This window comes from Sturnira hondurensis, unplaced genomic scaffold (genome assembly GCF_014824575.4).
Source record: "Sturnira hondurensis isolate 20B ecotype Veracruz unplaced genomic scaffold, ASM1482457v3 Scaffold0007865, whole genome shotgun sequence".
Classification (NCBI taxonomy): Eukaryota; Metazoa; Chordata; class Mammalia; order Chiroptera; family Phyllostomidae; genus Sturnira; species Sturnira hondurensis.
Genome location: NW_028080496.1, coordinates 649,886 through 666,144, shown reverse-complemented (window position 1 = coordinate 666,144; position 16,259 = coordinate 649,886). Strand labels below are relative to the sequence as shown.

The following is a 16,259-nucleotide window of genomic DNA, read 5'->3' as shown; positions in this document are numbered from 1 at the left end:
CTACAAAACTGTTTGAGCCCCACAATGACAGGTAAGGCCCGAGCCCACAGCCTTCACTGAGGTAACAGCATCTGAGGAAAAAGGGGCCTTAGTGGCCTGATGGGAACATGGGGCCTCTTCCTACTCAGCATCTCTGACCTCTGTCTGCCGTGACCCCCACAGTCGCGCAGGAGACAGTCAGGCACCTACCCTTCTCTCTGGTAGTCTTCGTCCAGATTTGACAGCAGCTGCGAGCCCGCGGAGGAGAGGTCGACTGCAGCCAGCGGCAAGTCCCGATAGGCAAAGTTCACCAGCTGCCCGGGAGCAACGCTCTTGGTTTCCTCGTCCACTTGCTGGGAGATGACCTCCACCTCGGAAAGTCCTCCTCCTGGGGCAGGCCTGGAGGTGGAGGGGGAACGGGCAGTCAGCCCCCACGGCAACCACATCTTATTCCCCAAGGAAAGCAGGGAGGGCGCATCAGAATAACAAGTTCCCCACTTGGGTGGGGAGCTCTGAACTCTAACCTTTTTTTTCCCTAACCACTGTTGAAACCTAACCAATACTACTCTGTGGCAGGTACCCAGGAAGTTCAGAGCTAAATCTGCCTCCTTCTCTTCTGCTTGAATCTCCAGGTAATTGAGGGGAAAGTGGATTTTTTATTTGAACACCACAGGTGAGCTGCCTCAACTACCCAGATTCAGCAAGTGATTTCCGATGCCCAGTGTCCTTCTGCAGGCCTGTCTGCCCCTCTGCTTTCCGCGGCCCGTGAAGTACAGGACGCACACTCTCGGCACGACACTCACGAAATGGTTTCAGACAGAACAGGCACAGGGTGTGAGGCTCAGGTGCTTCTCAACGACTGAAATAAAGGTGTGGATGTTTATGTGGGGGACGCTGGGTTGAATCTCTTCTTTCCTTCTGGACTGCTCATGGAAACTAGGCACCATGGACTGAACGGAGTTTTCTGATCCACGGGGACTAACAGCACTTGGCTCTGAGAAGCTTGGGACAGGCCCCGTCTGCCCTCCTGCCAGGGCTCACAGTGGCCCAGCACTACGTCAGGTCGGTAGGTAGCTCAGCAGGAGATGAAGCCTCCTTAGGGGGAGGTAAGGCCCCACAGTTCACGGCCTGACTCTTGAGAGAACACCCCGATGCTGGGCAGGAACAGGAGGGTGGACAAGGTTTACGAACGGCTCAGTTGTTCCCCCGCACTTTCCTGCAGCTCCTCCCATCAAAAGGAAGGGCACACTTCCCGATCCATGATGCGCTGGTCGGTCACGTGACTTGTGTTGGTCCACGGGATGTTAGCAAATGTGACCTAAGCAGAGGCCTGAAGAGGCACCTGTGGGTTTCTGTGACGATGCTGTTGCCCCTGCGATAGAGCCATCAGAAGGTGACCGGCCTGCCCAGGGGAGGGTGAGGGCCACAAGGAGTGGACTCCAGTGTCACCTAGACACGCCGACCGCCGGCAGAGCCCACACCCAGGGGTGATCAGCCAGGACGGGCAGAGCTGCCTCGCTGGCCACCCCAGACGTGAAGGCACAAGCACTTCCTGCCGCCTTCTACTGGGGTTCTGCAGCTGGTTGCCCCACTGAACTGCTGTGGCAATAGTGGACACCTGCTCCAGGTGACAGCAGCCGGCTCCCAGCTAGGCAGGCCAGGCGTGGGTCTGCAGTGTGGGACAGGAGTGCTATTCTCACCTTGGCATTTTTTATTTTATGTATTTGGTTTTAGGAAGAGGGGAAGGGAAGAAGAAAGAGAGGGAGAGCAACACTGATGTGAGAAACTTCGATTGCTTGCCTCTCCTGGCGCCCGACCAGGGACCGAACCGGCAACCTAGGCACGTGTCCTAACCGGGTATCACACCTTGGCCTTTTACTTTGTGGGGTGACGCCGAACCTCCTGAGCCACACCGGCCAGGGCTCACCTTGGCATTTTTGCCATTAAGTCACAACCACAAAACAACTGACCAGTGTGCTGGCGCTGTGTAAGATTAAGTGGTTGGTACACACAGCCTCTCAGGTTTGAGAACAGAAAGCAATTCTCCCTGAAGAGTTCTTCTCCTGGCTCCCTAAAGCCTGCTTTCAGAAACCCAGTCACGACTTCTAACTTTCCTCGCAACATCTGTTTTATTCATTCACCTTAAGCACTTCCTAATCTTGTCTTGAGGTTTGCTCCTGAAAGGCTGCCCTGTGGCTTTCCCTGTTTTCTGTGGCCTCCCGCTACAGAAAATATGTATAGTGGTTACCTGAATCAGAAGATCCTTGTCTTCTGGGAGGATCTGAAAATAGGTGTTTGTTTGTTTAAGAGAAAATAACCAAATTTAGTAATGCACCTGTTTGTGAAGCCCACATACACAAGAGAGTCTGAGACCTCACATGCATGAGAGGGTCAAGCAACAGTTTTGGACTGCAGAATTCCTCCGCTTTTCTGAACTAAACTACGAGATGATATTAGTGAGGCAACTCAGAGAAAAAGCAGATCCTAACAAGTCATTCTGACGTTGGGCTCAAGGACAAAAGCACCTGGAGAGGGAGCCACTGCTAACCCACAGTTCCCCCCAAGTTCCCGCTCGGCGCCTACAGGGAGCAGCCCCCGATGCACTTACTGTGGGCTGCTCATGCTGAGAGACGCAGCCAGAGCCATGGGCTTTCCTGGTGTCTCGTGGGGCTCAGCTGTCTTTGAAGCCTGTTGTCAGCATTTCCAAGTGTGAGTCCCACCACGCATACAAATATGGTACCCTAGAAACAAATGAATGAAAAGAATTTATTCCACTCAGATGCCAGACCAAAGGCCCCCCGAGATCATCGAAAAATGGCAGTCTTTGCTACTGTCTTCCACGAAGACACTTTCTTCTTCTTTTGGTAAAGTGCTTCCACGAAGCACTTTCCACGGTGATGCTAAACAGATTCCTGTGATCACTTCCCTTGGTTAACGACAGGCAGAACTTCTCTGTCAGAGAGCTGAAGGAACAGGCTCAGTGTGACAAAGTGGCCCTTCTGTGTCACACGCAGATGGCAGCCAAGAGCCAGGTTGCATGGATCCTAGGCCATCTGACTTCTAACCCACAGCTCTTTGCACCACACCTGCCTAGGAAAACCAGGGTAATTCTGTATTTCAGCGTTAGGGACCTCACCTATAAGGTTTGCCTCAGAAATCTCATGTTTTCCCACCAGTTTCCTTCTCCTGTTTCCATGTCCACCTGGTAATTCGGCCTCTCCGCTCTCCCTCTGCTCCTCTCCGGGATGGGTCTCCCGGTGAGGGAAGGCTCGGGGCCGGGCTCCCCCTCACTGGCCTCCTCACCGTGATACACTAGGTAACCCCTCTGTCCTCAGTTTCAACACTTATAAAATGGGAATAAAAGTAAAAGTAACTAAACGAGTTAACGCTTGTAAAGCACTTAGAACAGTGCCTGGCATGTAGTGTTGGCTTTTATTGCAATTATGTTGTAAATTTACATTGCACAGTTTGTTGAATCTGAGGCCATTCCCAAGCATTCTGATCTCTGAGTACAAGATTTCCTCTTAAACTCTGGTCAACAGAAGATGCCTTTTACAAAGCAGTGCTTCGGTACCATCCGGAAGGCTCCTGGGAGACTAACGATGTGGCAGAAGAGCCAGGCCCAGGTTCTGGGTGGTCTTGTACAAAGTGTCAGGGAGATCATTCCAAGGGCCATCCATCCGTCTGTAAGTTGCTTCTGCTGCAAACTGCTTTCCCTACACCATCCTCGGGATAGAACCTGCCTCCCTTCCCGAAGATCTGCTCTCAGAGGCAGCTGAACTTGAGAGACAAAAGGTAGACTGGCTCCTCCTGAAGAAGGAACATGTGCTCCAAGGGTGAAAATATCAGGGGACAGGGACAAACCTGCCCATGGGGACGCTCCTTGAAGCCCTGTGAGAAAACTGTGAGCTCAGGTTAAAGGCGACTCGAGGGAATCTTGGGGAAGCCTGAATCTAGAGCTGGTGGAATTACAGGAGATGGAGAGCTTTCTAAAATCATAAGGGCTATACACAGGAGACCCCGTTTCCACCGCAGTTTGTGGGAAACAGGAGCATGGGACAAAGTGTGGGGAATGTGGCAGGGAGACTCTGGGCAGACGGTTTATCCCCACACCTAGACAGATAAGGAGCACCTTAACCATGGTAGTATTAGGGGGTGTGTGTTAATGATAAAGTGAGCTCTATAACGTTCCCCCTTCCGTAACACAGAGTTAGTCAGTCTCGATCGTCCTTGTTCTTTTCACAAAGCCCCGTGGGAAGACAGATCTGGTGGTGGCCTAACGTCAACAGGCAATGAAGCCAGGATCACGGTCCCAACAAACAGGGAACTAGGTGAGCGACACCAGCCCTGGAACCGTGTGTGAATACGTTATATTCCCCTGTGAGCCCTATGTACACGCTGTATAAGGAGTGAGCTCTGCGTAGGCTACAACTGAAAGGGGCCTGCTCTCCTGGACCTTCTAGGCGGGCTGGACACTGGTCTTATCTCCACACTCGAATCGATGCCATTGGCCCTCCTGGGTCTGCACTTGCCAGCTTCCACTCTGGCACAAGCCCACTCCCTCACATAAACCTCTCTACGGAATGCACACATGTACCCCATTGCTTCCGTTTTTCTGTAGAAAAATCGAACACAACAGCAAACGTGAAAAGCACTCCTAGGACTGGGCCGGCTTGTACATCACCATGGCAACATGCAGGCCCACCACCTCGGCCAGCCGCCCACCCCCACCNGGACCTTCTAGGCGGGCTGGACACTGGTCTTATCTCCACACTCGAATCGATGCCATTGGCCCTCCTGGGTCTGCACTTGCCAGCTTCCACTCTGGCACAAGCCCACTCCCTCACATAAACCTCTCTACGGAATGCACACATGTACCCCATTGCTTCCGTTTTTCTGTAGAAAACTCGAACACAACAGCAAACGTGAAAAGCACTCCTAGGGCTGGGCCGGCTTGTACATCACCATGGCAACATGCAGGCCCACCACCTCGGCCAGCCGCCCACCCCCACCACCCCCAGGTGTGTTTGCGAGGTCTGTCAAGGCAAGAAGCGCCACCCAGCTGTGCCCAGACTAACTCACAGACTCATGAGCTAAATAAAGTTGTTGTTTTGTAAAAATGTATTCTTCCAGAATTTATTAGCACCTTCTATGTTCTAGGAACCAGTATTAAATATTGAGATTATCAAGATAAAGGAGACATGGTCACAGCACTCAAACTCGTGGGCTAGTGAGAGAGACAGATGCAGGGAAAGAAATTAAAATTCAGAGAGGTGAGGATAATGAAGAATTACAGAGGAGTGTTTTGAAAGCTGTAAACTTCCTCATGAATATTAAGCAACCAATGCCTCCTCACTGGCAGACACAATCCCCCCCCATTCATTCAGCCATCTGTTAAACAAAAAGATCGGTGTTTATTTTGTTGTTTGTTTTCAGCCCACCAAGGTTTTGGGGTAGTTTATTATACGGTACTATTGTGGCAATAGATAACAGATATATTATAGACAAATGGCCACCACAACACATAAAATAATTCAAAGGTCTATTTGTAAAAAGCTACACTTCTCTCCATCCTCCGTTTTATCTCTCCACCTTTTGCCTGAGGTCCCTACATTAACAGCCAGGTGCGGTGATCCATGCTCGGAGCTATGCGAACACTGCCCACATTCCTCGGGTAGCTTCTGTAGGTCTGTGTTTAACAAAACAGAACCAACTCTGCAATTTTATCACTTGGCAATGTATAGCAGACATCGTTCCTGGTCAATAAACACTTACATGTTTTCTAATTTCTAAACACACAGATACAGCACATATCGTGCACATATATAGCTTTTTTAAAAAAGATTTTATTTATTTATTTATCTTTAGAGGGGAAGGAGAGAGGGAGAGAAACATCAACGCATGGTTGCCTTTTTGTGTGTCCCTGCTGGGAGTTGGCCTGCAGTGAACCCGCCTGCAACCCAGGCATGTGCCCTGACTGGGAATCGAACCATGATCCCTGGTTCACAGGCCCGTGCTCCATCCACTGAGCTACACCAGCCAGGGCTATCGTGCACATATATAGCTTTACGTGCATTGCTAATCACACCGATCGTGCTTTCGGTGGCTGCTTTTCCTCCTTGCCTGCTCTGACACTTCGTCTGCCTCACTGCTGTTGTCCCCGCGATACACATGCACACACGCACACACTCCAACATTAAACCTGTGCGCCGGCCCCATTTCTTGTAGAAGTCCCTCGGCCGAGTCCAGCAGTAAAGCTCACACTCCATTTTTAATTAACGGCTGCATAATATCGCACAGTTAGGATGCTCTACAACTTAGTTAACAATTCCCCTGTTGATGGGCAGTTTTCAGACTTTTTTTTTTTTGCCACTGTGAAAATGGTACAACAACCATCCTTGTTCACATTTCATTCTTGTCAATTCTATCACCTCAACAACCCAGGATTTTGTCCCCTTTTTGGAAAACCCACTGCATTGCTTAAATACTGGCCCTGAAATCTCTCAACTGCATTTTTACCATCTCCCCAAGTCAAGTCTCACTCTGTCATCCAGCAATCTCCAAACTACCTCCAAAGAGATCTTAGCATGATTCACATACAGTAAAATCATCTACGCATGATTTACATACAGTAAAACACACTCATTGTAAGTGTACAGATCGATACGTTTGAACAGAACCACTCCCCCAATCGACATATGAAACATTTTCACTGCCCCAGAAAGTTCTCTCGTGACTGTGCAGTCAACCCCTGATGCCCAGAGGTTGTCCTAACCTCTATTCCCAGAGATTAGCTTTGGCTGCTTTCTAACTAAACATGTCATCTCATCACGTGGATTATGTGTGTCTGGATTCTCAGGCTCGACATAATGTCTAGGAGATTCATCTGGGTGTCTGCGTTCATCAGTACTTTGCTCCTTTATGTGGCTGAGTAGCACCCGATCATATGGAAATACCACAATTTATTTTTAATTTAGGTAATCCAACAGGTGATGGAAAATTGAATTGTTTACCGTTTTGGCTCTTACAAAAAAGTTGTCACGAACATTTCTGTGTAAATCTTTTTTGGATATAAATTTTTAATTTTAAGCAAATGTTTAGGAGTAGAATTGCCAATTTATAAAATAGGTATATGTTTCACTTTATCAGATACTTCCAAATAGCTTTTCAGAGTAGCTATAATTCCACAAGGCATATGTGAGAGTTTCAGTTGCCAAAATAAGTCTTTTTAAAATGAAAATCATATCATTTCCTACTTAAAACCCATTTCTGGCTCTTTCCATACATGTTCAAATTCCACAGGAAATGGGCATTACCTGTGTCCCGGCTCTCCAGCCCCTTCTCCATCTGCTCCCTTCACTCCAGTCACACTCACCTCACTCAGCTGTTCTTTCACAACTTGGCGTAGGCCCTCCCCTCTACCAGAATCCCATTTTCTTCCTCATTTGCATAGTGAATGCCTACTCATCTTTTTCAGAGGTATTTGCTGATGACTTCACACCTGCATCCACACCCCTATAAGCTAATTGCTGGATTCTGTGCTCTCTTAACACACAGGGTATAGCTCCACTATCATACTCTGCTCCAAGTATGAGAGTGTACATGGTTTTCTTCTCGCTACCTGACCGGCTCCTACAAGACGCTCCCTCCCTCCCCTCTACCAGTCTACTGAGGGCCTCGCACCTGACAGATCCAATCCTGGGACTGCGCACAGAATGACAAGTGAAAACTGTCACAGTCCCTGCATCCACAGAGCTCGGGGAAGAGCGGAAAGACAGTCGAGTAATTTCACCCATACATGGCCAATCAGAAACTGAGTCAGTGTTCTGAATGAAGGGACAGATGGATCTACTGGGATGTAAAAGAGGAATCTGTCCCAAATGGGGGAGTGGTGGGGGCACGAAGGTTTCCCTAAGGAAGCAATGCTTAACCTGGGACCCGAGGGAGACAGAGGAAGTAACTAGATGAAGTGTGTTCCCTCCGTATGGTGGGAGAGATCTTGGGACTGTTGACAACAGCAAAACGAAGCTGGTGAACTGAGACCAGAGGGCCTCATGTGAGGGACAGGCTCTGGGCAGAGGCCAGACCAGAACTTGTCAGGGGCTGGTCACTACCTTGCTTGAGATCAAGAAACAACACTGGTAATATCATGTCCGCCCATCATCTGGCATGGTACCGAATCGCATGGGGTCATACGTGAGGGCCTTTTGCTAAATGGACGAATGTTAGACGTGTCCGAGGAGTGTGATGCCAAAGGAAGGAGCCTACCCACCCCCTGAGTGGGCTGCAGGGCTGAGAGAAGGGTGTTTCTAAGCACAGGCACAACTCAAGTTCGTCCATGGAAAACAGCCAACAGAGATAAGGGACAAGTTCTGACATGGGTGGGAAGGGAAGAAATTAACAATACAAAGATTATTAACTTTAAAAAGGGAGAATAAAGTCTTCCTTTGAAGTAAGAGAAAAGGGAAACAAATGGGGAATGCTCGTGGGGTGTCCCACCTTTTGGCGTCTCTGGGCCACCCTGGAAGAAGAGGAGTTGTCTTGGGCCACACACAAAATACACAAACACTAACAAAAACTGATGAGCCAAAAGAGGTTTTAATTAAACGTACTAATCTGTGTTGGGCCACATACGGCCCGTGGGCCACCGGTTGGACACCCCCACTCTAGAGAAAAACACACACTGTGTTGGGAGAGTCACTAGTTATCATAGTCAGGTGGATCGGGGGCCAGTTTCCGGAACCGACACGGTGCCATGAGATAGCCACCTGTCTGTCACCCACGTGCTGTGGATTCTGCCTCCAATCACAGTGCCACTGGCATGGGGCCCGAGGTTTTCACAAAGCTTTTTCAAAGTATAATATTTTAGGCCCAATTCCACATACTTTACAATTTACAGAACTTGGGTAGGGAGGTTAAGAGCACTGTCAGTGAGAGGCTGACCTGGAATTGGAACCCACGTCCACCTGACTCTGCTGCTAGGAGCCAAGGCAACTTGGGTTCCCTTGTCACTGTTTCAGATGTTTTGTTCCAGTGCAGCGGGGCCGCCCATGAGCCCGGGCACAGTGCCAGGTGATCCGGGCAGTAGGGGTTGGGCATAATTTGTGGAATGGGTCCCCTGGAGTCTCATGTGAGTGAATGAGGAGTAAGAAGGTGGTTTGGGAACCTAGAATGTGATACTCGGGCACAAAACACATTATCCTCTGACTGAGATGGGAAGGATCGGGAAGAAACCAACACAGGAGTGCGTCACAGGTTAACCTAATTCAAGATGAGGTCGGTGGCTTGTCCACAGTTAGCAGCATGGCAGGGGAGTGCTATGGCCCAGCTGTGGGGACTGCCTTCCTGTGACCAAGACGGCAATGACTTGGGCAGTAACTAGTCGTTATGGGGGAACAGCCCCTTCTCTCCGATAGGAGAGAAGCCTATCGCAAAAGGAGAAAAGGAGCCTTTGGAATATCACCAGTGTCCATGGGAAGCTACAAAGCTGGGAGGGCCCTGGGCCAGGAGACAGGTGGCCACACCAGCCGAGAGCAGCAGGGGCTGTGGGAACCAGCCCCATCTGCAGAGAGCAGTCCTGTGGGGTGAGCTCGATTGGCGGCGGGAAGAGCCCCCGTGGGCGGGTGGTTGTTCCCAGTCTGGAATGGTGCCTGTGGGGGTCTTACCAGAAGACATCACTGTGTATCACTGCAGCCACCAGCTAGCATGTCCCTCGATTATATTCTGTCTGCTTCTTACAGCTCTTGCACTTACAACCCAGGGCCTGCACAGTCTGTGCTGTGATGGAGTCATTTAATCAATGCAGTCCCAGGCTCTTAAGCTTGAGCATATTTCTGACCTAAGGAGACACAGTGGGTTGAATAGTGTCTGCCCAAATTCACTTGGAACCTCAGAACCTGACTCTATGTAGAGAAATAGGGCTTTGTAACTAGTTACAATGAGGTCATCCTGGACTGGGGTGGGCCCTGAATCCAACGGCAGCGTCCTTAAGACAGATAGAAGGCAGAGAGGAAAAGGCCCCACGAAGACAGAGACAGGGGCTGGAGGGATGCCACCACAAGGCAAGGAACGCCTGGGTCCACCAGGGAGGCAGGGAGGATTCTCCCCCAGAGCCTATACAGGGAGTGTGGCCCTGTGGCCACCTTGATCTGGCCTCCAGATCTTCGAGAAGACAAAATTCTGTTGGGTGTGTGTTTTTTTAACTACTCAGTTTGCAGTTCTTGGCTACAGAAGCCCCAAGGAACTTGCACGAGAGCTGAGTTCCTTCTCCCTGAACTGGCACCTTGGGAGATTTTTAGCCCCTGAGCTCATCACCCCCCTATGTAAGCGCCAAGAAAAAAAATATCTGCGGAATAAATACATCCCCGCCCAGACTTTAAACTGAGGGGGAAGCATGGTGCCCCCTGAGGCGGCACGGAGGGATCAATGACAATACAAGGCAGAAGGCTGCTCACCAAGGATCACTGTGTGGTTTCAGCTTGGTGAATTTACCAAGTGTCAGGATGTGACCTCTCGTTTCCTCACTCTCAAGGTTGAGTCAACCTCAGCATGATTAGCTAAATCATGTTAATCAAGCTCGCAAGAAGTAAAAATTAGGCCACAAATGTATATTCATCAGTACGTGTGTGACAAAGAGAGAAAGCAGCTCTTCCAGTATCTAAAATGCCCACATTCACTACCAGGGCCCAGACTCAGCACACTGGGGGGTCGGGGAGTCGGGTGATCTGTGACATAAGTTAAATGGAGTCAAAGCAAGGAGTCAGGGCCCCATCCAGCAAGCAAAAAGGAGGGGACTCCACCCCAGCCACGGAGCAGCCCAGAGACCTTCCCTGCACCACAACTCTGTCTCCGGCACGACAAGTCCAGAATGGCTGGCCTGAACAAAACAGAATGCTTGTTTTAAGGCATTTGAATTATCCCATTAGGTGTCGGGATAATTTGTTATGCAGCAATAGTAGCCATGACATCACAATTGAGAAATGTTAGCCTGACTGGGGTATTAAAAGGAGGAAGCAAAAACAAAACAAACTTACACCTAGTATGGTGACGGTATTCAGTTACGTATAAAATCTGGAGGAAAAGAAACCATATGCGTCACTCGCTATGGGCCCCAAACTTCTCACTGAATGTCATCAATGTCAATGAACTCATATCCACAGAAACTGGGCAAGAGGCCTTCAATCTACACGTAGGAGCACTGAGATTTTCAAAATGCAGGCACAGTTGAAAATGCGGATGCTGCCTGTCTGACACAGGCCAATCACGCCACAGATGAACAAGCTGTTGCGAAAACACTGCATATCTCCATCTACAGCGTGCCACTTGGTAACGCTGCATCTTTTGACACAGACAGAACTACAGCGCTGCCTACAGTATCTAATTAAGGGTTTTGGATGTACTAAGGTTTTCTCCTGCCAAATGCCATTCATCTATGCTTGACTTTTCAAACCACTATCACCAAGTACAATTTGTAAAGCAAGCTCCCCATGTGAATTATTTTGTCCTGCTCGCTTAAGGCACGGCATAGCTCAGAGTGCAGAAGTTACATTTTGGGAGCCTTAAACTGCAAAGCCCAGTCCTGTCATTTAGCAGGAAAGGGTGCCAGGACCCAGAAGAGTAAAGCAACTTGTCAGGAGTTACACTCCTACTTTGTGGAATAGCTGGGTCTGAGCTCCAGGATGCCTTAGTGTGATGCTTCTTTTCAAAACCTGGAATGTTATCTTTGGAAAAGGAGAGTAACAGTAATAGTCTGAATGTGCTTACAACCAGAAATAGCATTATTTCTCCCTAGCCTTTGTCCTCAAACTGACTCCATAACTTTCTGGTTACTCACATTTTCAAGCACCACCTTGTTTCAGTAATTAAGACTCATTTTAAGGGCTTTGTTTTTTTTTTAACTCACCTGATCTAAATCAAGTCTCCAGTCTTACATCCAGTTCAAAGTTTATGCTACTGTAACAGACTGGGTGACTTCAACAACAGATATTTATTTCTCACAGTTCTGGAGACCAGAAATCCAAGATCTGGGTGCCAGCATGGCTGGGTTTTGGGGAAACCACTCTTTCTGGCATGCAGGTGGCTACCTTCTCACTATGTGCTCACATGGTGGACAGAGAGAAAAATAAATCTCTCTTCCTCTTCTTATAAGACCACAGTCCTATCAGATTAAGGCCCCATTCTTATGACCTCATTTAACCTTAATTACCTGCTACAGACCCTATCACCTCACACAGCCATATTAGGAGGCAGGGCTTCAACACTGTGCATTCCGTAGAGGGCAGGGGTCATAAATCAGTCCATAGCACTGGACACGATCTTTGGCACTCCTTCCACCTGTTAGCAAGATCTGGAGGATTGAAGATGCTTGCAATCATCTGTGGAATAAGTAAATTCCATGATCTTGCCTCCATGATCCCAGAACCTGTAGAAGGCTTATTTCTAAACTATGGTGTAGTGAGTACCTTGGGGGTCCTCTGTGTATGCTTTCCCCTTTCGAAGGCAATTAACAAGCCAAAGGAGACGCATGGCCAAAGCAGTGGTCTTTCCCAAGGCTGGAGCCTTGGTGTTCTTCAGAAAGCGCAGTATGTTATTTTCAGTCACCTGGAACACTACTGCATTTAGGAAAAACAAAGTCTGTCAGTTGGAGATGGGTTTTAAATCACAAGTCTCTAGACCAATTTTCTAACAGCCATAATAATTCCTGAGCAACTGTGACCCTTTACCGAAGGGCAGAGTACCTGTCACTCCTACTTCACCCTGAAGCACCTGGCAGTGCATCTCACAGCAGCGCTGTCATCCCAAGCAACCTCTGGTGGGCACCGCTGGCCAAATATAATTTCCTCCAATGGCAACCAACAAAGGTTTCTCCAGAAATATTATTTCTTGGAATAACATACTTATTGTCAAAGACACTATTAAAGCATTTTGAGCCCTTAAAAACAACTTCAGCAAGAATACTCCAAGGATGATCATAACAGCCCCAGAATGTGTTGTTGCATTCAGACTTGAGACCTTCATGAGTAAGACAGTGTGAATTTCTGTAACTATTTTATCTATTTACATCTCCTTATTTCTTATGCCATCTATAACTGATTGTAGACACTAATGTTTTTTTAAAAATATTAAGCAGCCCCTCCTTTGATCTTCACTCAATGTCAATGTCCTCTTCAGTGGGTGAAGGGAACATTTCCCAGCAAAGGGAAAAAAGGCAGGACTAGAACCTGGTGGCTCAGGACAAGGCCTGTGACAAGGTCTGAAGAGTTAAAAAATTTCCCACTTACATCCTCAGAGCTCATTTTACTTAGAGAAATGTCATGAGAACAGGAAAAAAATGCTCTAAACACTTTATAAAATCCTAACAGCTTCATAGGTTGGTAGGATTTCAGGCTGCTTTTTAAAAGCATTAAATTACTCCCAGCACTCCCATTTTTTAAAATGATTTCTAAACACTTCTCCTCATTCCAAAAATTATCCTAAGGTGGTTAACTCTCCCTGTGGGGCTGACTTAATTTTTCCATCTAAACCTTACATGGACTTTAGGACTGATGAATACCTCAGAGGACAGATTTTGACAGGGGCAAGAAAAACTATGTTTGACAGCTTAAAGATACAAGTTAAATTCCTACTACAGGTAAAGTATAGTGTTAAATGCCATGGAGGAGGATATTTTTTTAAGTATAAATCACAGCTGGCATCCTTAAGTAATTTATAGTCCTCCTGGGCAAGGCAGGCTGAGTGCCACATGAGGATGTCTTACCACAAGTCCGTGCTCAATCTCTCCTCAGCACTCTCCCGACTCTGCCAGGACAGAGGGGCAGAGCCCGGTGGGAAGGGGTGACAGGGTAGAGAGCAGGGACTGCGTGGACAAAGGCTTAGAAGTGGGCACACATGGGGAGGGGAAGGGAAGAACCATGGCAGTAAGTAAAATAATAAGGAGTCAAAGTTAGGGTTTTTAGCCTCCAAAGGTACCTAAGTAGAAATTATCAAAACGATAAAAGGTGACATTTACTGAGTGCTCACTCTTGACTAGGCACACTCGTTTAATCCGATTCCTAACAGGCCAATGACGTAGCTACTCTTCCTTCCATTCTACTAGTGAGGAAACAGAAGTGTAGCAGCGTTAAATTACTCAAAGTCACCCAGTTAGCAAGGGCTAGAGCAGGGATTCCAACCCCGGAGAAAGCCTGCACTCTAACTCTTCTGTCTCTGCCCTCTCGCCTCTCTCCACAGAACAGGAGGGATGCGGACAGAGAGGCCAGATGCCTCAGGAAGGAGCTGTGACAGGGAGCATTCCAAGGAGTACGAGTACATAAGGTCAGATGTTGCTGAGCCTTCAGGAATGAAATCTGAGAAACAGCTGTGGATTTGAGTGTAGGCAATCACAGGTGACCTTTAGGAGGGGTGGGAGCAGGGGTTCCTTGAAGGACATCAAGGAGGCAGTGACAGCAGGCAGAGCCAAGGGTAAGAAATGAGAATGAAAGGACAGGAAGAGATGGAGAATTTGTAAGCATCCCTTCTGAGACTACGTCTCAAAGCTATTCAGGGCAAGACGAGGTCTCTGTGGATTCTTCTCCACTTTCCTTGCTGTTCCCCCAAATACACCTAGAGAGCCTTTGCATTCTAGACTTGTTGACTCATTGAGGGGACCTGTAAGGCTAACAAAAACAAAAAGTGGGGGGGCAGTGGGGGCTGGACAAAGTTAAGGATGCTACAGTGGCCTGTCCATAGCACCAGGGTTCAGGGAGGGAACACAACAAAATCCCTGTGCCATGGAGTGCTCATTCCCGGGCTGCAGGTGGACGATAAACAAAACTAACTTATATAGTGTGCTAGGAGGGGCTACAAATGAAAACATAGCAGGGAGGAGGAATGGGAATGCCTGTGCGGAGGCATGTAGTTTTAAAGGAGTGGTTAGAATTTACGCAAACCAAAAGGAGGTGATGCTGCAAACCATGTACCTGTGGATGGAGAGAGCATTCCAGGAAAGGGAACCGCTAGTGCTAAGGCCCTGAGGCAGGGGGAATGGCAAGGAGGCCAGTGCGGATGGGCAGAGGCAGCGTAGGATGGGAGGCCAGAGGACTATAGGGTGGAGCACTCGTCATTGTGCAATTAGAAGGAAAAAGAATAGAGGTTGAGTTACACTGACCTGGACTTGAATCTCAGCTCTGTCCTTACATCATGTCCCTCCAGCTCCCCTTTCCTCACCTTTAAACAGCTGACCACAAGGGGTGACAGCAAAAGGCTACAGGACTTACAGAACTTGAGAACTACCTAACACAGGACATAGCTCAGGCCGACTCCTTAACCACCACACATGAATTCCCTTCCTTCCACCGTGATTACACAGCTCCCCTCATCTGGTTCCCACTATGGCTGAATAAAAGGTAACTAGAAGTATGTCATCCAAGGGCCTCCAAGAGGGCCAAGGTCCATTACCAAGTGCAAGACAAGAAACTGCAAACCAGTGTGTAACTATGTATATTGTTGGCAAACAGTAATATCTTAGTATCCACATTCAGAAACTGGAGGACTCCACACTAAACCATTACTGTGGATCATGCTAGGGAGTGAGATAGATGACCAGATTGTAACTACTAATGTTCCATCTTCTATATTTATGTGATGTTTGAACATTTTACAATTGAGTGCATGTTACATTCGCCAGCAGAAATCTCAGTCTAGGCTCCTGTTCATGCAGAAGTGATTTCCTGGCTGTCTCCCACATCAGAACTGGGCAGCTTCCCTTACACTCTGCACCCAAGGTACCTGGTGTAATCTAACTTTAGACACCCCCACATCCTCTCTATGGGGAAACTGAGTGCAAACAGGGCAAAAGGGAGCTCTAGGGGTCTCGGACGAGACCTACAGTGGGTGTCATTGGTGAACTCCAACTCTTTTCAGTTTGGCAAGGAGATGGATTAACGTGTGGGTTGTGAACTAATTTCTAAATAAGATTAAAACCCATGCTACGGCTGCCACCAAGAAGAGAAAAACAGATGAATGAGAATAGAAAGTATTTCATATAATAGTAATAAAGCATTTGCCAAAAAAGGTTAAATATACACCTATAGTTCAAAGCACAAATTCCAAGAATTTCAAATGCGCAACTGCTGCAACTATAGAGAGAAACTGGATTTAGGGTCCAGGGGTTAGTACCGTATGATTAGGACATATGACCTATGGATTCCTATGGCAGCAACGGTGCCCTGTGACTGGCAGTGAGACCAGACGACGGTGTGCAGGGCAGGCAAGAAGACTGCAGTAGGGTTCACTAATGAAAA

General features: G+C 48.1%; 1 protein-coding gene across 2 annotated transcripts in view; it reads right to left on the bottom strand.

The window, feature by feature from the left end:
- TMEM266 (transmembrane protein 266) overlaps nucleotides 1-16,259 on the bottom strand; it is a 55,800-nt gene that overhangs the window by 37,972 nt on the left and 1,569 nt on the right. The window contains exons 1-3 of one of the 2 annotated variants that reach the window (XM_037053462.1): nucleotides 13,999-14,054; nucleotides 2,588-2,720; nucleotides 190-378 (exon numbers count right to left, since the gene is read on the bottom strand). In XM_037053462.1, coding sequence (XP_036909357.1) covers nucleotides 190-378; nucleotides 2,588-2,625 — 227 coding nt within the window. In that variant the 5' untranslated portion in view covers nucleotides 2,626-2,720; nucleotides 13,999-14,054. Of the gene's footprint in view, nucleotides 1-189; nucleotides 379-2,587; nucleotides 2,721-13,998; nucleotides 14,055-16,259 lie in introns of those variants that run through there. The other variant, XM_037053461.1, reaches the window with a different exon arrangement.